Consider the following 14834-nt stretch of genomic DNA (forward strand, 5'->3'; position numbering starts at 1 on the left):
GCACCCTCCCCCTTATCCTCCTTCAAGAAACCCTGGACACTTTGGAGAAGTGGGTGACGGAGATCTTCTCTCAGATTCCGAACAAGTAAGACAGTCGCTTTCTGTAAGTTACATGTCTCCACCACTAAAGAGCACACCTTTTTGTATTAGTCCCGAAGGTATTTTTTTCTCTTGTTCTTTTTAAAAGTCACAAAACTGAGACCTAAATTTACTAGTTTAGTCAGGATTGTATAGCTTTTGAGAGAAAAGCTAAGATATGACCCTATCTCCATAATGTCCATAGTTCAAAAATTACTTGCTTGCAAATTTATAGTAAGCAATAATTCTGATTTTATGCTGCTTTTTACATTTATTTTTTTCCCTTTTCTGTTACCGTTGGAGCTTTTGGAACTATGATAAGAGCTGAAAAACATACTATGTACACCTACCTCTCCTAACAAATTTTGTTTTGAAAGGTGTTTTTTTTTCCCTCCTTTTCTTTCTTTTGTCAGTTGTTTGGAATATGGAATGTTTTTTCTCATTAAAGAAGTATCTTGTAGATGATGGTGATTTATACCTAATCACTCCATATATAGTTGTTACATTTTAAGAAATATTATTTCTAGTACAGCTTTACTAACTGCAAGTACTTCTTATAGAAGGAAAGCTAGAAGTAAATGGCACTGAAAGAGGCAGTAACTGTTAGGGGCAGGGTCTTCTGGTGCAGAGGTAAAGACAGTGCAGTCGGGATTTTAATCCATTTGCTCATGCCCATAATGCTCTTTAGCCAGCACTGTGCAGAGCAGATTGCTTAGAAATATTTGTCAGTCAGTGAAGCATCCCTGATACTGTTCATAAGGCTTTTCCCAATTAAGTCTTTTTTTTTTTTTTTTTTTTTTTTTTTGGTTTTTCGAGACAGGGTTTCTCTGTGTAGCTTTGCGCCTTTCCTGGAACTCACTTGGTAGCCCAGGCTGGTCTCGAACTCACAGAGATCCGCCTGCCTCTGCCTCCCGAGTGCTGGGATTAAAGGCGTGCGCCACCACCGCCCGGCTCCCAATTAAGTCTTAATGTGTTTGTTTTCTTTTCAGTGGGCTACCTAAACCAAACTTTGGCCATTTAACAGATCCTTTCGACACACCAGCATTTAACAAACTTTATAGAGGTTTGTAAACCTAAGGTTTAAAATTGTTTGAAATAACTTTAGCACATTTCCTAAACTTTGAGTCTGCCAGTTTTCTTTGAAAATGCAAAACAACAGAAATTATGTCTGTTGAAAAGGGACTCATTGGGCAGTGGAGATCCTGTTACGGGCAGATAGCGGCCACTGACAGGCTGTGGCGCCCTGCTGCTCCTCGGTCTATTTCATGCTTCCCCAGTTTCCCCATATTCCTTTTGTTCTTGTCTCCTCCTCCCCAACCCCTGTTCATTTTATCCTTAAGAAAATGAAAGTAGAAGAGAGAAAATAATTTGAAAAACAATTTTTTAAACTTCATTATACAAATGAAGAGGTCCTCCTGGAATTTTCCTCTTTTTCTCTGTTTCTTTCGGTCTTCTCTGCTTCTCCTGAGTCAGTCTTTCCTCACCTCCTCTGATCAGTGTCAGTTCTGGCACACCCTTTCTACTGCAGGCTTCATCCTGTTAAGCCAGATATTCCAAGAATATTTTCTGCTGTTTCTAGCTTTAGATTTTCTATTTATGGACTCATAATCTCCAGAAATACTTTAGCCAGTGCACACATTTTTATCATGAGAAGCAGACTCAGGAAGACTTAAATGCAAGTGAGTTTTTCCAGGAACCTCAAGCACTGCTACCAGGAGCGAGGGGCAGATCTCCCATGGACCTCCTGACCCTTGACAGGATTCAGCCCTCAGGACATTTCACATTCTCCCTGTTCTTTTTTATTCTTGCTTAAAACAATTACTCAAAGTAGAAAATTGGCAACTTGAAGTAACAACTGCATTTTATTTAGCCATCCTGTGATTGCTGGAGGATGAGCTATATTGAACAAAAAATGTTTTTGTAACAGAAAATGTCATGGAAAAATACTTATAACAGTTCTTGTGGCATTTTTGTTTAGTTGTTCCAATCAGAAAAATCCATGCTCTGACCATCACATGGGCACTTCCTCCTCAACAGCAACATTACAGGTGAGAGGTCAAGGGAGATTGGCTTCACTGAATATGGAGTCAGGGTCATAATTGAGAGAAGGCTGTGTGCTTTTAAGTTTGGCTTTCTATATTTAAAACGCAGGTGTCTTATAAACTGGAATTTAACTACTAGATTATTCAAGTCTTTAGGTATTTCATATTTTTTCTCAGTGTAAAAAGTAGAATTTTTTTATAATGAGTTACTTTACCTGAGTCTTTTAAATCAAACATTTGGCATTAATGTTTACTTTTCTAAATATTTTTTAACACTTGTAGCATAAAATATATTAATGTATGATTTATTTGTTCATGGCATTTATTTTTTACTTGTCAAAAGTGAAGGTTAAGCTCAGTGGTGGTGGTGTGTGCCTTTAATCCCAGCACTCAGGAGGCAGAGGCACACAGATCTCTGTGAGTTCAAGGCCAGACTGGTTCACAGATCAAGTTCTAGAACAGCCAGGGCTACACAGAGAAACTCTGTCTTGAGAAACAAAAAACAAACAAAATACCCAAAAAGTGAAAAGTTGAATAGCGTTAAGTTCCAAGGATTTCCTTCTGTGAGTTAGGGACATTATATAAACTAGGGTAAAAATGTCAGTTTATATATGAGCAGCACAGCTTGGGCAAGTAGTTTTTGTTTTGTTTCATTTTGTTTTGTTTTTAGGTAAGGAATAGTTAATTCTATAAATGCTTTATAATAAATAAATGCAAATGAATTGATATAAATTTAGCTTATTTTAAAAAATACATTTGTTTTTTGTTTTGTATTGAGACATGGCTTCTCTTCAGCTTGAACTCAAGAGATCCACCTGCCTCTGCCTCCCAAGTGCTGGGATGTATGCCATCACCACCTGGTTTATTTTAAAATGATGTGTATATGTGTGTCTGCATATGGGTATGTACACATGAATGCACATGCCTGTGGAGGACAGCAGAGGGTTTTGAAAACTCTGGAGCTGGAGTTACCGGTGGTTGTAAGCTTTCCAACATGGGTGCTGAGAACAAAGTCCAGTCCTATGCAAGAGCAGTACATGCTCTTAACTACGGAAGAATCTCACCAGCCCATCTTATTTTTTTCTTAAACTACTACCAACAATACCAACAAAGCAAGCTGTGCAGGCAAACCCAGCAGAAGGAAAGGAAGCAATGTGTATTGTTTGAGCTCAGTAAATGTTTTTTGTTTCATGCTAGAATATTTGATCAAGTTCACTGAAATTAACAAAAACATTATGGCTGTCGTGAGAAAACAGGAAAGTGTGTATTACAAGAATAACATAGCAAAAAACAATATATATATATTTATTTGTTGTTATGAATGTCTTAAGAAATGTTGACACTGTTAAACTAATACTAAAGGGCATTAGCTAAAAAGTTCTTCTGAAAAATAAATAAATAAATAAATAATTTAAAAAAAAGTTCTTCTGTCTTTGTATCTGTCCTCAAAGATGGTCCGACATTAGTAGCTCATTTGATATCCTTCAAGCATTAAAATATTGGGGCTGGAGAGATGACTTAGCAGTTAAGAGTACTGACTGCTCTTCTGGAGGACCTGAGTTTGGTTCTCAGCACCCTCATTGTGGTTCACAGCTGTTTATCACTCCAGTTCCAGAGGATCTGACACCCTCTTCTGACCTCCATGAGCACTGCGTGCATGTGATGACAGACAGACACACAAGCAAAACACCAATCCACACAAAGTAAAAATAAATAAATATTTTAAAAACTAAAAAGAATCAAATATAAAACATCTCTTATGGGAGTGGGATCTCAACACATGCTGTCAACAAAGACTTTCCTTAATCACAAAATATTTGAAGAAATACTGAAAATTACAAAAGTGACAAGTTGTTGTAGGGTTTTTTTGTTTGTTTGTTGCTGTCTGGCTATTTTTATAAGGCCTGATGCTTATATGACTTCTTTATCAGTCATTTTTATACCCCAAATATGTGAATTCTCAATAAATGAACTTTTAGTCATATGTAGTTTTGTTCAGATGCAAATGTTCACTCAGCTGGGCTCATTCTGTGCTGTCTTACTCTGTACCTCTCTAGTGTGTGTGTAATTCAACTCACATTTTAATCTATATTATCAAGGCTTTGAGAATTGCAGGGCAGATTTAGTACTTTGATTTTCAAAGTCTTACTAAATTTTGGTGGACATGGTATCCAGTATCAATAGTTCCTGTATGTTCATCATGTTACAAAAATACTACTAAATTGTATTTTGTAATCTAATTAGATTTCTTGTGTTCTTTTTATTTTATTTTTTTATAAATCTTATTTTAGGGAACACACCTTTAAATTGTAGTAGAAACAAATGGTGAAAGAATTTGAACAACATATTTTTACATTGACTATTATTGTATGGTAGTAACTGACGGTTATATGAGGTTCTGTGAGTAGTGATGGCTAGTCAGATGAAGAGGAAAAGAGAAGTACATTAAATCATATCTTTGGTTCAAGATCCTAATGTACTTGAAGGAAACTGAAACTGGACTTTATATTTCCAACCTTTAGAATAACATTGTTTTATCCTATAGCCTGATAGAGTAATGAAGGACTTTGTAAAAATCTGATTCTGGACACTGATTCATATAGTCCATGTTCTGGTAGAGGGAGCTGAGGAGCAGGGACAGGAGGACCTATGGGCTCACTGGCCCCATAGTCTAGTCTAGTCTAGTCTAATTGGGAAACCCCAGTCCTGTCAGAGACCTTGTCTCAGAGGAGGTGGATGGAGACCATAAAGATGACACCTGAGATTTTTCTTTGGCCTCCACATGCATGCATGTGCATATGTACCTGAGCACACACATGCAAGTGTACACATTTACACACACACACACACACACATACACACACATACACACGCACGCATGCACGCACATATGCGGAAAAACCTCAAAACCAAAAATACCACCCTTTCCTCCAAAATGTAACCTCCTTATGAAGTGTCTTACCATTTTCTGTTTTTATAGTGTGACTGTTAACTGATTTAAAATTTCAAGTTAATAAAATTCAAATTATTCTGAATTTATAAGAATAAGCTTAGATTCTCAAACCTGGTATATTTAAACCTTCTTTTGACTTCTGACCCTTAATTTTTTTTTTTTTTTTAAAGGGTGAAGCCACTTCATTATATTTCCTGGTTGGTTGGACATGAAGGCAAAGGCAGCATTCTTTCTTACCTTAGAAAAAAGCAAGTATTCAGTTATTAAGCATTTCTGTAACAGTCTCTGAATAATAAACCTGCATTCCTCTGCTTTAGCTGCCATGAGGTCTGGAATCAAAATGCTAATTATAGTCATGGTAATTACCTAGGTCATTTTAATGATTGTATTTTGAGGGTTTTTTTTATAAGCTGTCTTTTTTTTTTTTAGCTGTCTTTTTTAGTTCATGTTGGAAATAATTACAAAGTTAAAAAAATTATATATGGAATTAACAGTTGATTCCATAATTATATAAGGAGGCTAGTTCTAATAAAATAATTTGGATAAGTAAGTCAATTATTTCAATTCTCTGGCTCTCTAGGGTTTCCAACCCAAAAGGTGAACTGTAGAAAAATCATACTGAACATGTAGAGTTAAGAAAAGTATAGGTAGCCAGTTGGTGGTGGTGCACGCCTTTAATCCTAGCACTTAGGATGCAGAGGCAGGCAGATCTCTGTGAGTTGAGGCCAGCCTGGTCTACAGAGCGAGATCCAGGATAGCAAAGGCCACACAGAGGCACCCTGTCTCGAAAAACCAACATCCCCCCTTCACCAAAATACAGCTACATTAGTAGAATGTGTCCTAATTCATTTATGCAGGTTTTTCATTTCTAACCAAACAATAGAAATAGAACTTTAGAGTCTAGATCAATACTTTTAATTTCTTCTTTGTTTTTTTTTTCTGTGTACTAATTTGAGAATGAAAAGATTATAGAAATATTACTTAAAAAATATCATTGTGTTCCAGAACATTCACAGAAATTGGGAGGGCACTTCTTACTAAGAACTTTGACATTGAGTATATGTGGGAGCCTTTAGGACGTGAGCAGTGTGCTTCTTGGTATATGTGGGCATTTTTCTTACTGAGCCCTATTGGGCTTGCAAACTCTTCATTTGGTGAACACCCTCTGATTTAAGTTTTTGGTGTTATTTTAGCCAGGAAATGATCTACTCATTGTTGCTTTATTGGCTAACCATGTAGGATAGCTTAAAGTTTCTAAGAACTCATTTGACATTCTGAGTCGGATTATAATTTGATTGTTTTAAGTCTTTTAGGGGACAGAATCAAAGATGATAAGTGAAATGTTTCCCAGTAACTGTATGTAATAGTTAATTTGTGTGTTTTTATTTTATTTTTTCGTTAAGAATCATATTGGCATCATAAAGCTGCTCGGACAGTATTAGGCTCCCATTAAACAGGAAAAGTTAACTGTTGTTTGGTTCTGGTGACTTCTACTGTAATTTCTTGTGCTCTTAAGATCTGAACTTGAAAACTTACTGTTGTTCGGTGGGGTGTCACAATCCTGCCATCTCAGCTCTGGGGAGGCCGAGGCAGGAGGATTGCTGCAAGTTCAAGGCCAGTCAGAGCTATGTTGTGAGATCTGATCTCAAACAAACAAAACCCCTTGAACACTTAAAAGTATACATTTACATCAAAAGCTCAGAGTCCATAATTTTACATAAAAAGCTTGTTGACTTTGTTAATTTAAAGGCTTACTGATTAGATTAATTTTCCCAACTGTAGGTGCTGGGCTCTTGCATTGTTTGGTGGAAATGGTGAGACAGGTTTTGAGCAAAATTCTACTTACTCTGTGTTCAGCATTTCTATTACGTTGACTGATGAGGGTTATGAGCATTTTTATGAGGTAAGTAATTAAATGGAGTTATTTTTCTTTTCTCTAGATACTACTTTATGCAAAAGACTAATGAAATGTTCTGCTTCTAGGTTGCTCATACTGTCTTTCAGTATTTAAAAATGCTGCAAGAACTAGGCCCAGAGAAAAGGTAATAAAATTTCTTAGAATGAAACTGGGTCAATCCTAGTGCAATTTCAGTTTCAGACTGCCAACAGACATGCTTTAGTCCTACAAGATGGTGGTCTGTTATTCCTTACTGTTTCCTTCATTGGCTCTGTATCCTGATCCCTCTCCATCTGAGTGCAGACTGTAAACTTTACTATTATTTAGCTTGCTCTTTTTATTCTTGTGCCTATTTTGTGGGTGAGTGCAATGAGAAATCTTAATATATCTTCTAATTGTCATGTTCTCTTTCACAGAGTTTTTGAAGAGATTCAGAAAATTGAGGATAATGAATTTCATTACCAAGAACAGGTATTAGAAGTCAAATTATTTTTGCATGTTATATGAACAAATTGGAACTGGTGTGACCATTGTCCCACTTGATGGAAGTGTCACTGGAATTTTAATTGTGCTTCTCAAGATGGTCTTGATACTTTTGTTGTTAACACTTAGGTTACAGGGGAAGACTAGGCCCATGACCTAGATCATGATGTGTGACCATTTTTCTGTGTAATCACCTATTTTGTCTCTCCCCCTTGATAAACATTTAATGGAGAGCTTGCCATGGAATTCAATAGTTGGGGAATTCAAATATTGTGAAGATATTTTATAAGGTAATCAATATAGTAATTACCACGTGTGATATCAAGAACACTTGTGAGATTTGGGAATTTAAGGGAGAGGAGTTTTTCCTTGATTGAAGGTCTTCATGGATATGATAATTTGAATTGAATTTGCCAAAGACATAAGATTTGTTTATATTCCAGGAAATTGAAAGTACTTAGGTAAAGAGCTTTGTGGGCTCGGGCCGTGCCTCAGTGAGTAAAGTGCTTGCTATGTATGCATGAGGAACTGAGTTTGGATCTCTGGTACCCATGTAGATAAGAGTGGAGGCCTGGCATGGTGGCACATGGCCTTTCATTCCAGCACGTGGGAGGCAGAGGCAGGTAGATCTCTGAGTTTGAGGCCAACCTGGTCAATGTAGGAAGTTTTATCTCAAAAGAAGGAAGAGAAGAAGATACTCAGCCTTGGCCTTTGACATACACTACACTTGGTTGAGTGCACCTATGTCCCATGTTCATACATACAAATGACCTTTGGGACATTATGAAAAAGTCAACCATCCTGTATATGTGTAGTATAAGGACATTCAAATGAAAGTACTGTATAATATTGAAAGTAAAGAGTTTAGAGAAGGGGTGTGTGCTTGCATGTATACATGCCCTTTGGAAGTCTGTTGAAGCCTGTGGGTTGCTGCTCCGAATAACGCATCCTGTCAGCTCCCAAGGTTTAGGGAAATTGCTGTTACTGCACAGCAATCGCTGGTATACCTCACCTAGAGACTGGTAATATTTTTCATTTGCTTTCCTCTCTCCGTGTGGTTGTTTTGTTTGTTTTGTTTTGGTTTTTGGTTTTTTGAAACAGGGTGTCTCTGTGTAGCATAGTTGGGAAATTTAACACTGAAACAATACTGTTAATATACATCCCATAGAATAGTGTTTTTAAGTATGTGAAAGTACAATTCACAAAAGAATACAGGAATAAAATGCTCAGAATAGTAAAATAGTAATATGTGTCTTTCTTGTGTAAGATCCAGTGGAATGTCTAGTGATTTTCAGAATTGTTCAGCAGTGACTATGCATGGTATTTTAAATATCTGTAGTAACTGTATTGTGGTTTTTGTGGGTGGTAGTCATAGACATTACTCATATTACCATGTGTACTGCTGATATTGATACTTTTATTAATTTATCTTTATGTGGTGCTGGGGATTGAATTTAGGCCTCTTGCATTTTAGGGAGGTACTCTACCACTAAGCCTTGTATACAGCCTCTTATAATAAAACATTAGAGGTTAATGAAAATATGTTGTGGTGATATATTGTGTACCCCAATAAAGCTGGCCTGGGGATCAGAGGACAAAGCCAGCCACTTTAAACATAGAGGTCAGAGCTGGGTGGTGGTAGCTCACACCTTTAATCCCAGAACTTGGGAGGCAGGCGGATCTCTGTGAGTTCGAGGCCAGCCTGGGCTACAGAGTGGGTTCCAGGAAAGGCGCAAAGCTATACAGAGAAACCTTGTCCTGAAAAACAACCCAAACAAAACAAAACAAAAAAAACAAACAAAAAACAAACAAACAAACAAAAAAAAAAAACAAAAAAAACATACAGGTCAGGCAGTGGTAACACACGCCTTTAAATCCTAGCATTTGGGAGGCAGAGATCCATCTGGATCTCAGTGAGTTTAAGGCCACACTGGGAAAAGAGCCAGGCGTGGTGGCACACACTTTTAATCCCAGCACTAGGAAGGAAGGAAGATGGCAGGGCGCAGAAAGGTATATAAGGCGTGAGGAAACAGGACGTCTCTCTCTTGAGGCTGAGGATTTTGTAGAGGTATGAATGTGGCTGGCTTGTTCTGTTTCTCTGAGCTTTCAGCTTTCACCCCAATATCTGGCCCTGGATTTTTTATTCATAAAACCATTTAGCAATTCGTGTTACAATATGTGATTTCTTCCCACCAAATTCAGGGTCTCCCTGATTTTGTCCACTCACATAAGGGTCCTAGATATGAGAGCTCTGATTTATAGCCAGTCAGACCATTTGAAAAAAGGTGGCTTTTTTGATGGTTACCAAAGTCTGTCCTCTCAATGTATACCATAAGTAGGGAAGATGTAAGTTCATGAGGGAAGTTGCAGAAACTCCAGTTATTATTGACTCCTCTGTAGTGTTTTCTATCCTTGAAGCCATCTAAAATTAAAAGACTTACTCTGTGAAACTGGAAGGCTGCAGTGTCTCACCTGAGCCCCTAGAGGGCCCTACAGGCACTCTCCCCTGTAAGTTGGTTGATTGATAGAGCTGGTACCCACATAAGTTCTGTCCAACCACCTTACTGGGAGTGTGTTTTCTCATCAGTTGTGGTGGCAACCATGAGAGTCTGAATCACAAGGGGAGAGATCAGAGTGAGCATTTGTGTACTGCAGCTGTAGGTGACACCCAGATTCCTATGGTCTTCATGGTTAAGAGTGTCTTTTTCCACCCCCGTCCCTCTATTAGTCATTAGCAGGACATCTCAAGATCAACATTCACTGACATCTCCTTATGTCATCCCTTCCTCCTGCATCTTTGGTGTGCTGCCTTGATATTAAAATATGAGCTCAAGACATCTTAGATCAAAACCTAAGCAAATGTGAAAGGAGAACAAGTCAGAAAAGGCCAGTTTTGCTGTATAAACTGCTGAATTACTTAAAGTATGCCAAGTTAGTTCTCTTTGGGGGTTTGTACATTTCTATTTTAAATAAAATTGTTTCCTTTTCACACTTTTTTCTGACTTTCATCAATGAAGGCAAATAGGAATGCCTTTCTTGAAGTAATATATTTTTTTCTTTTTTCTTTTTCAAGACAGGGTTTCTCCATGTAGTTTTGGTGCCTTTCCTGGAACTCACTTGGTAGCCCAGGCTGGCCTCGAACTCACAGAGATCCGCCTGGCTCTGCCTCCCGAGTTCTGGGATTAAAGGTGTGTGCCACCACCGCCCTTGAAGTAATATTTTTAAAGAAAAAATTTAAGTTCTGCATAGAAATTTGAACGCAGTATGCATCATAAGTCAAATGTTTGAAATGGAGCTATTTAAAATTTTTACTTGTTTATTTGTGGTGTGTATGCTATAGCACACATCTGGAGGTCAAAGGACAGTTGGTAGGAGTTGGACAATTTCTGTCCTGTGGGGATTAAACTGAATTCATTATGCTTGGTGGCAAGTGCTTCTACCTGCTCAGCTATCTTGTTGACTTCTAGAGCTATGTTGTTAAAGATTATTTTTGTAGACAGGACTAATACTGTAGCAATTAATGGAAGGCAGTTTATTGAAATGAGTTTTTGAAATGAAAAAGAGTTTGTAGAAGACAAAAAAGGTAAAGGATGTGTATTAGCAAATGTTTGAGAAGCTGTGGATGGATCTGAATGCTCAGGCATAGCTGCCAATGACAGATGTCACAGCCGCTTTGAAAAAGTTCGTCAGTTTCCTCAAGAACTAAACAGTTACCATTTGAACTAGCCACCTAGCTACGACTGTTAGGTGTATACCCAACAGAATTGGAAACATAGATATCCACAAACTTATGTACAAAGGTTCATACCAGCATCACTTATTGTAGCCCTAAAGTAAAAATAACTTCATAAATCATTAAATAAAAAATGAAGCAGAATATTCTTGTTATTATATATATTCTTAATATTATTCAGCCATAAAGAAGTGATTTTGTATTACAACTGGACCTTTGAAATGTTATGTTTAATGAAAGAAACCAGACACTAAAGGTTTCTTGGTAAACGAGTCTATGTTGTTGCAGGATATTTGATCACACTGTGAACCCCAAGATTGTGTTATTTACTGGAAAAAACTGTTTCTAGTTGTGCTGTGGTTCAGCCTTAGCACACACCTTTAATCCAAGAGCTTTCTGCTTTAATATTGTAAACAGGATTAAATAAAGTCAACCATATGTCAAGAGGTGGAGCAGGCAACCAGTTGACAGGAAGTGAACAAGAAAAAACCATAGAGAGTAAGAGGGAGTCAGGAGGGCAGATAGAGAGATGCCCAGGAAGTGGAAGGGAGGGACATTCAGGTTGAGGTTTGGGTTTGAGATAGCATAGGACAAGAGAGGTCAGGGACTTCAGCAGAGGAGAAAGGTCAGCTCCGTACTTTCTCTGCTTCTCTGAGCTAGCGGGCTTTCCGGTATCTGGCTCCAGAGTCTTTATTGGTAAAATTGGATGATTGAGATTTTGTTAAAACAACACTATTTGCTGGGAACAGTACAAGTAGATGTAGAGTGACAGAACACAGGTGATGGCTATTGGGCTGAGGGCAGAGAGTATTGAGTACTATGAGTTGGAGAATGAAGAAGTGTTTGAAACTTAGTGTAATGATGGAACAGCTTTGTAAATAGAGAAACTATTGGATTATAGACTTTTAAAGGGTAGATTTTGTGGTTTATGGATTACAGCTTCTAATGTTAAATTTAAAATTGTAAGTTAAGTCTCAATCTAAAATTATAACTAAAAATATGTGTGCGCACATTTTCATTTGTGATGCTAGAGATTGAACCCTTGTCATACCAGGCAGGGCACAACCACTGTGCCACACACCCCGTTTGCTTGTTTTACCAGTACCTAGTCTATTGCTTTTGTGCCACAGGTCAGCTTTAGGTAGGGTCCATTTGTCAGAGCAAATGCTTTTCATTGCTCAGGCTTCTACCATGTTGGCTAGAGCAGTTGCATTATAAGGAAGAAGCTGGTAAAAAAAATAACTCATTAAAAAGGTAAAACGAGGCTGGAGAGATGGCTCAGAGATTAAGAACAATGGCTACTCTTCCAGAGGTCTTGAGTTTAATTCCCAGCACCCACATAGTGGCTCACAATCATCTATAATGAGATCTGGCACCTTTTTCTGGCATGCAGGCACACATGCAGGCAGAACACTGCATACGTAATCAATGAATTAATCAATCAATCTTAAAAGCAATAAAAAGGTGAAACAGCCAGGCCTGATGGTGTGAGCCTGTATTCCCAACTACTCTGGAGACTGGCAGGCCTGCCTGGGCTACTGAGTGAGTTACAGGCTATCCTGGGCAACTTAATGAGACTCTGTCTCAAAATAAAGTAAAACAGAGTTTGTGTATGTGTTAGTTACTTTTTTATTGCTGTGATAAAACACCAGGACCAAGACATTATATAAAGAGTACATTTAATTGGCTTATAGTTCCAGAGGGTTAGAGATCATGATGGCAGATGGCGGCAGGACCATCTGAGAGCTCACATCTGAAACTGCAGGCAGGAGGCAGAGATTGCACTGGGGATGGTGGGAGGCTTTTGAGAGCTTAAAGCCCACCCTCAGGAACACACCTCCTCTGCCAACACCTCCTAGTCCTCAGATAGTTCCAGCTGGGGACCTAGTATGCACACAGAGGGCCTGTGGGGGGCGGTCTCATTCAAACCTCCAGTGTTCCGGGTGTGCAGTGAATACTTGAGTTGATTGCTTTTTTTCCCTGGAAAATTACTTCTACTTTATAAACCAGAGAACTGATCATTTTTCACTTTTAAATTGAGATAACATGCTGATTAATATAACTTCTTCTTAGAGACTATTTTTATACACCATAATAAATGTCCATTTTTTGTATGCAATGTGTAATGCTCAGATCAGAGTAATTGATGTATCTGTTACCCAAACATTTTTATGTATTTAGGGAATGTTTAAATTCCTTTTTTCTTTTTCCTGGCTATTTTGAGGTATTTGTTGTTACCCACAGTTCCCCTTCTGCTCTGCAGAGCGCTGTCACTGTTCCTGTCCTGTGGGCCTGTGCCTGTTGGCTCTCTCCAGCCCCTGCCTCATTCTATTGAGACCCCCTCTACTACTTTCTACTTGTCACTACTCTTATCTAGTGACACACTGTAGTTTAACTGGTGGTGCTTCAGTGTTGAGTCCCCGTCTTTATTGACACAGCAGTCACGTTGTGCAGTGTGGGGCTGGGCTGCTCTCATGAGAGGCTGGTGTGACTGGAGCAGAGTAGGTTGGTCCTGGGCTCGGGGTGGCACTTGGCAGGTGAAGCTTCCTGGCTCTGCAGCATGGGCTTGCTCTCTTGGAGTCCTGAGCATCCTCTTACAGTGACATAGTGTCCTGTTAGAGCCACTCAGATACTTCTGTCTCAAGTGTCTGCTGTGATGGACTAAGACAGCAGTGGTGGCCCTCGTATGAAACCTAACGATTGTCCGTACCTCTTTACAGACAGATCCAGTGGAGTACGTGGAGAACATGTGTGAGAACATGCAGCTGTACCCACTTCAGGACTTTCTCACCGGAGATCAGCTTCTGTTCGAGTACAAGCCAGAAGTAAGGAGCAATCCAGTTTAGAACTTGCTTTAGGAAAGAGAGAGAAAAACTATAGAGATGTTTTTAAGAACTGTGAGAATGGAGAGAATGTGGTAAGTTTAGTCAGAATTGTTTGATTAAACAGAAGACTAACGAGTGATTTCTCACAAGTCTCTTACACAGGCCATCTTTTCTGGTTGTTGGAGACAGTCTCATGTATCCTAGGCTGGCCTCACACTTGCTCTGTAATTGAAGATGACCTTGAACTCCTGATCCTTCTGCTTCTCACAGGTGCTATGATTGCAAGTGTGCGTCACCATGCTGAGTTCCTGTGGTACCGGCTGCCAGCCCCAGGGCCTCTTGCATGCTGGACAAGCACTTATACAATGAGTTAGACCTCTCACTCCATTCGTTCACCTTTTGATATAAAGGATGAAAATAGAAACTTATTACACACCATTTGTAATTTTTCAAGTGCTAGAACACTTAAAATAGTTAAGGCAGTTTCTAACATTTGTGTAGTTTGGTTCTAAGCATTCTTTAAAGAAATTGCCTAGCCTACTTTTAACTAGAAACCCAGGACAATTAATTTTAAAACTTAGAGGGGTGTGGTGGCACATGCCTTTAATTCCAGCACTCAGAGAGGCAGAAGTAGTCTGATCTCGGTGAGTTCAAGGCTAACCTGGTCTAGATGATGAGTTCAAGGATAGCCAGGGATGTTACACAGAGAAACTCTGTCTTGAAAGAAAAAAAAAATTTAATACTTAATATATTTACAAGAAAAATGCAGCTGCCCCTGTATTAGAAATAAATTACTTTCACAGCCTATAATTATAGCTGTTTG

The 14834-nt window shown here is 38.6% G+C and overlaps 1 protein-coding gene across 1 annotated transcript in view; it reads left to right on the forward strand.

Moving 5' to 3' along the window:
* The window catches only part of Nrdc (nardilysin convertase), a 73720-nt gene that overhangs the window by 39651 nt on the left and 19235 nt on the right, over positions 1-14834 (forward strand). Inside the window, exons 10-17 of the mRNA XM_028888793.2 lie at positions 28-85; positions 1068-1141; positions 2057-2126; positions 5244-5321; positions 6856-6976; positions 7057-7115; positions 7387-7441; positions 13907-14011. Coding sequence (XP_028744626.1) covers positions 28-85; positions 1068-1141; positions 2057-2126; positions 5244-5321; positions 6856-6976; positions 7057-7115; positions 7387-7441; positions 13907-14011 — 620 coding nt within the window. The remainder of the gene's footprint in view (positions 1-27; positions 86-1067; positions 1142-2056; positions 2127-5243; positions 5322-6855; positions 6977-7056; positions 7116-7386; positions 7442-13906; positions 14012-14834) is intronic.

The sequence above is a fragment of the Peromyscus leucopus genome, chromosome 2 (genome assembly GCF_004664715.2).
Source record: "Peromyscus leucopus breed LL Stock chromosome 2, UCI_PerLeu_2.1, whole genome shotgun sequence".
Lineage (NCBI taxonomy): Eukaryota > Metazoa > Chordata > Mammalia > Rodentia > Cricetidae > Peromyscus > Peromyscus leucopus.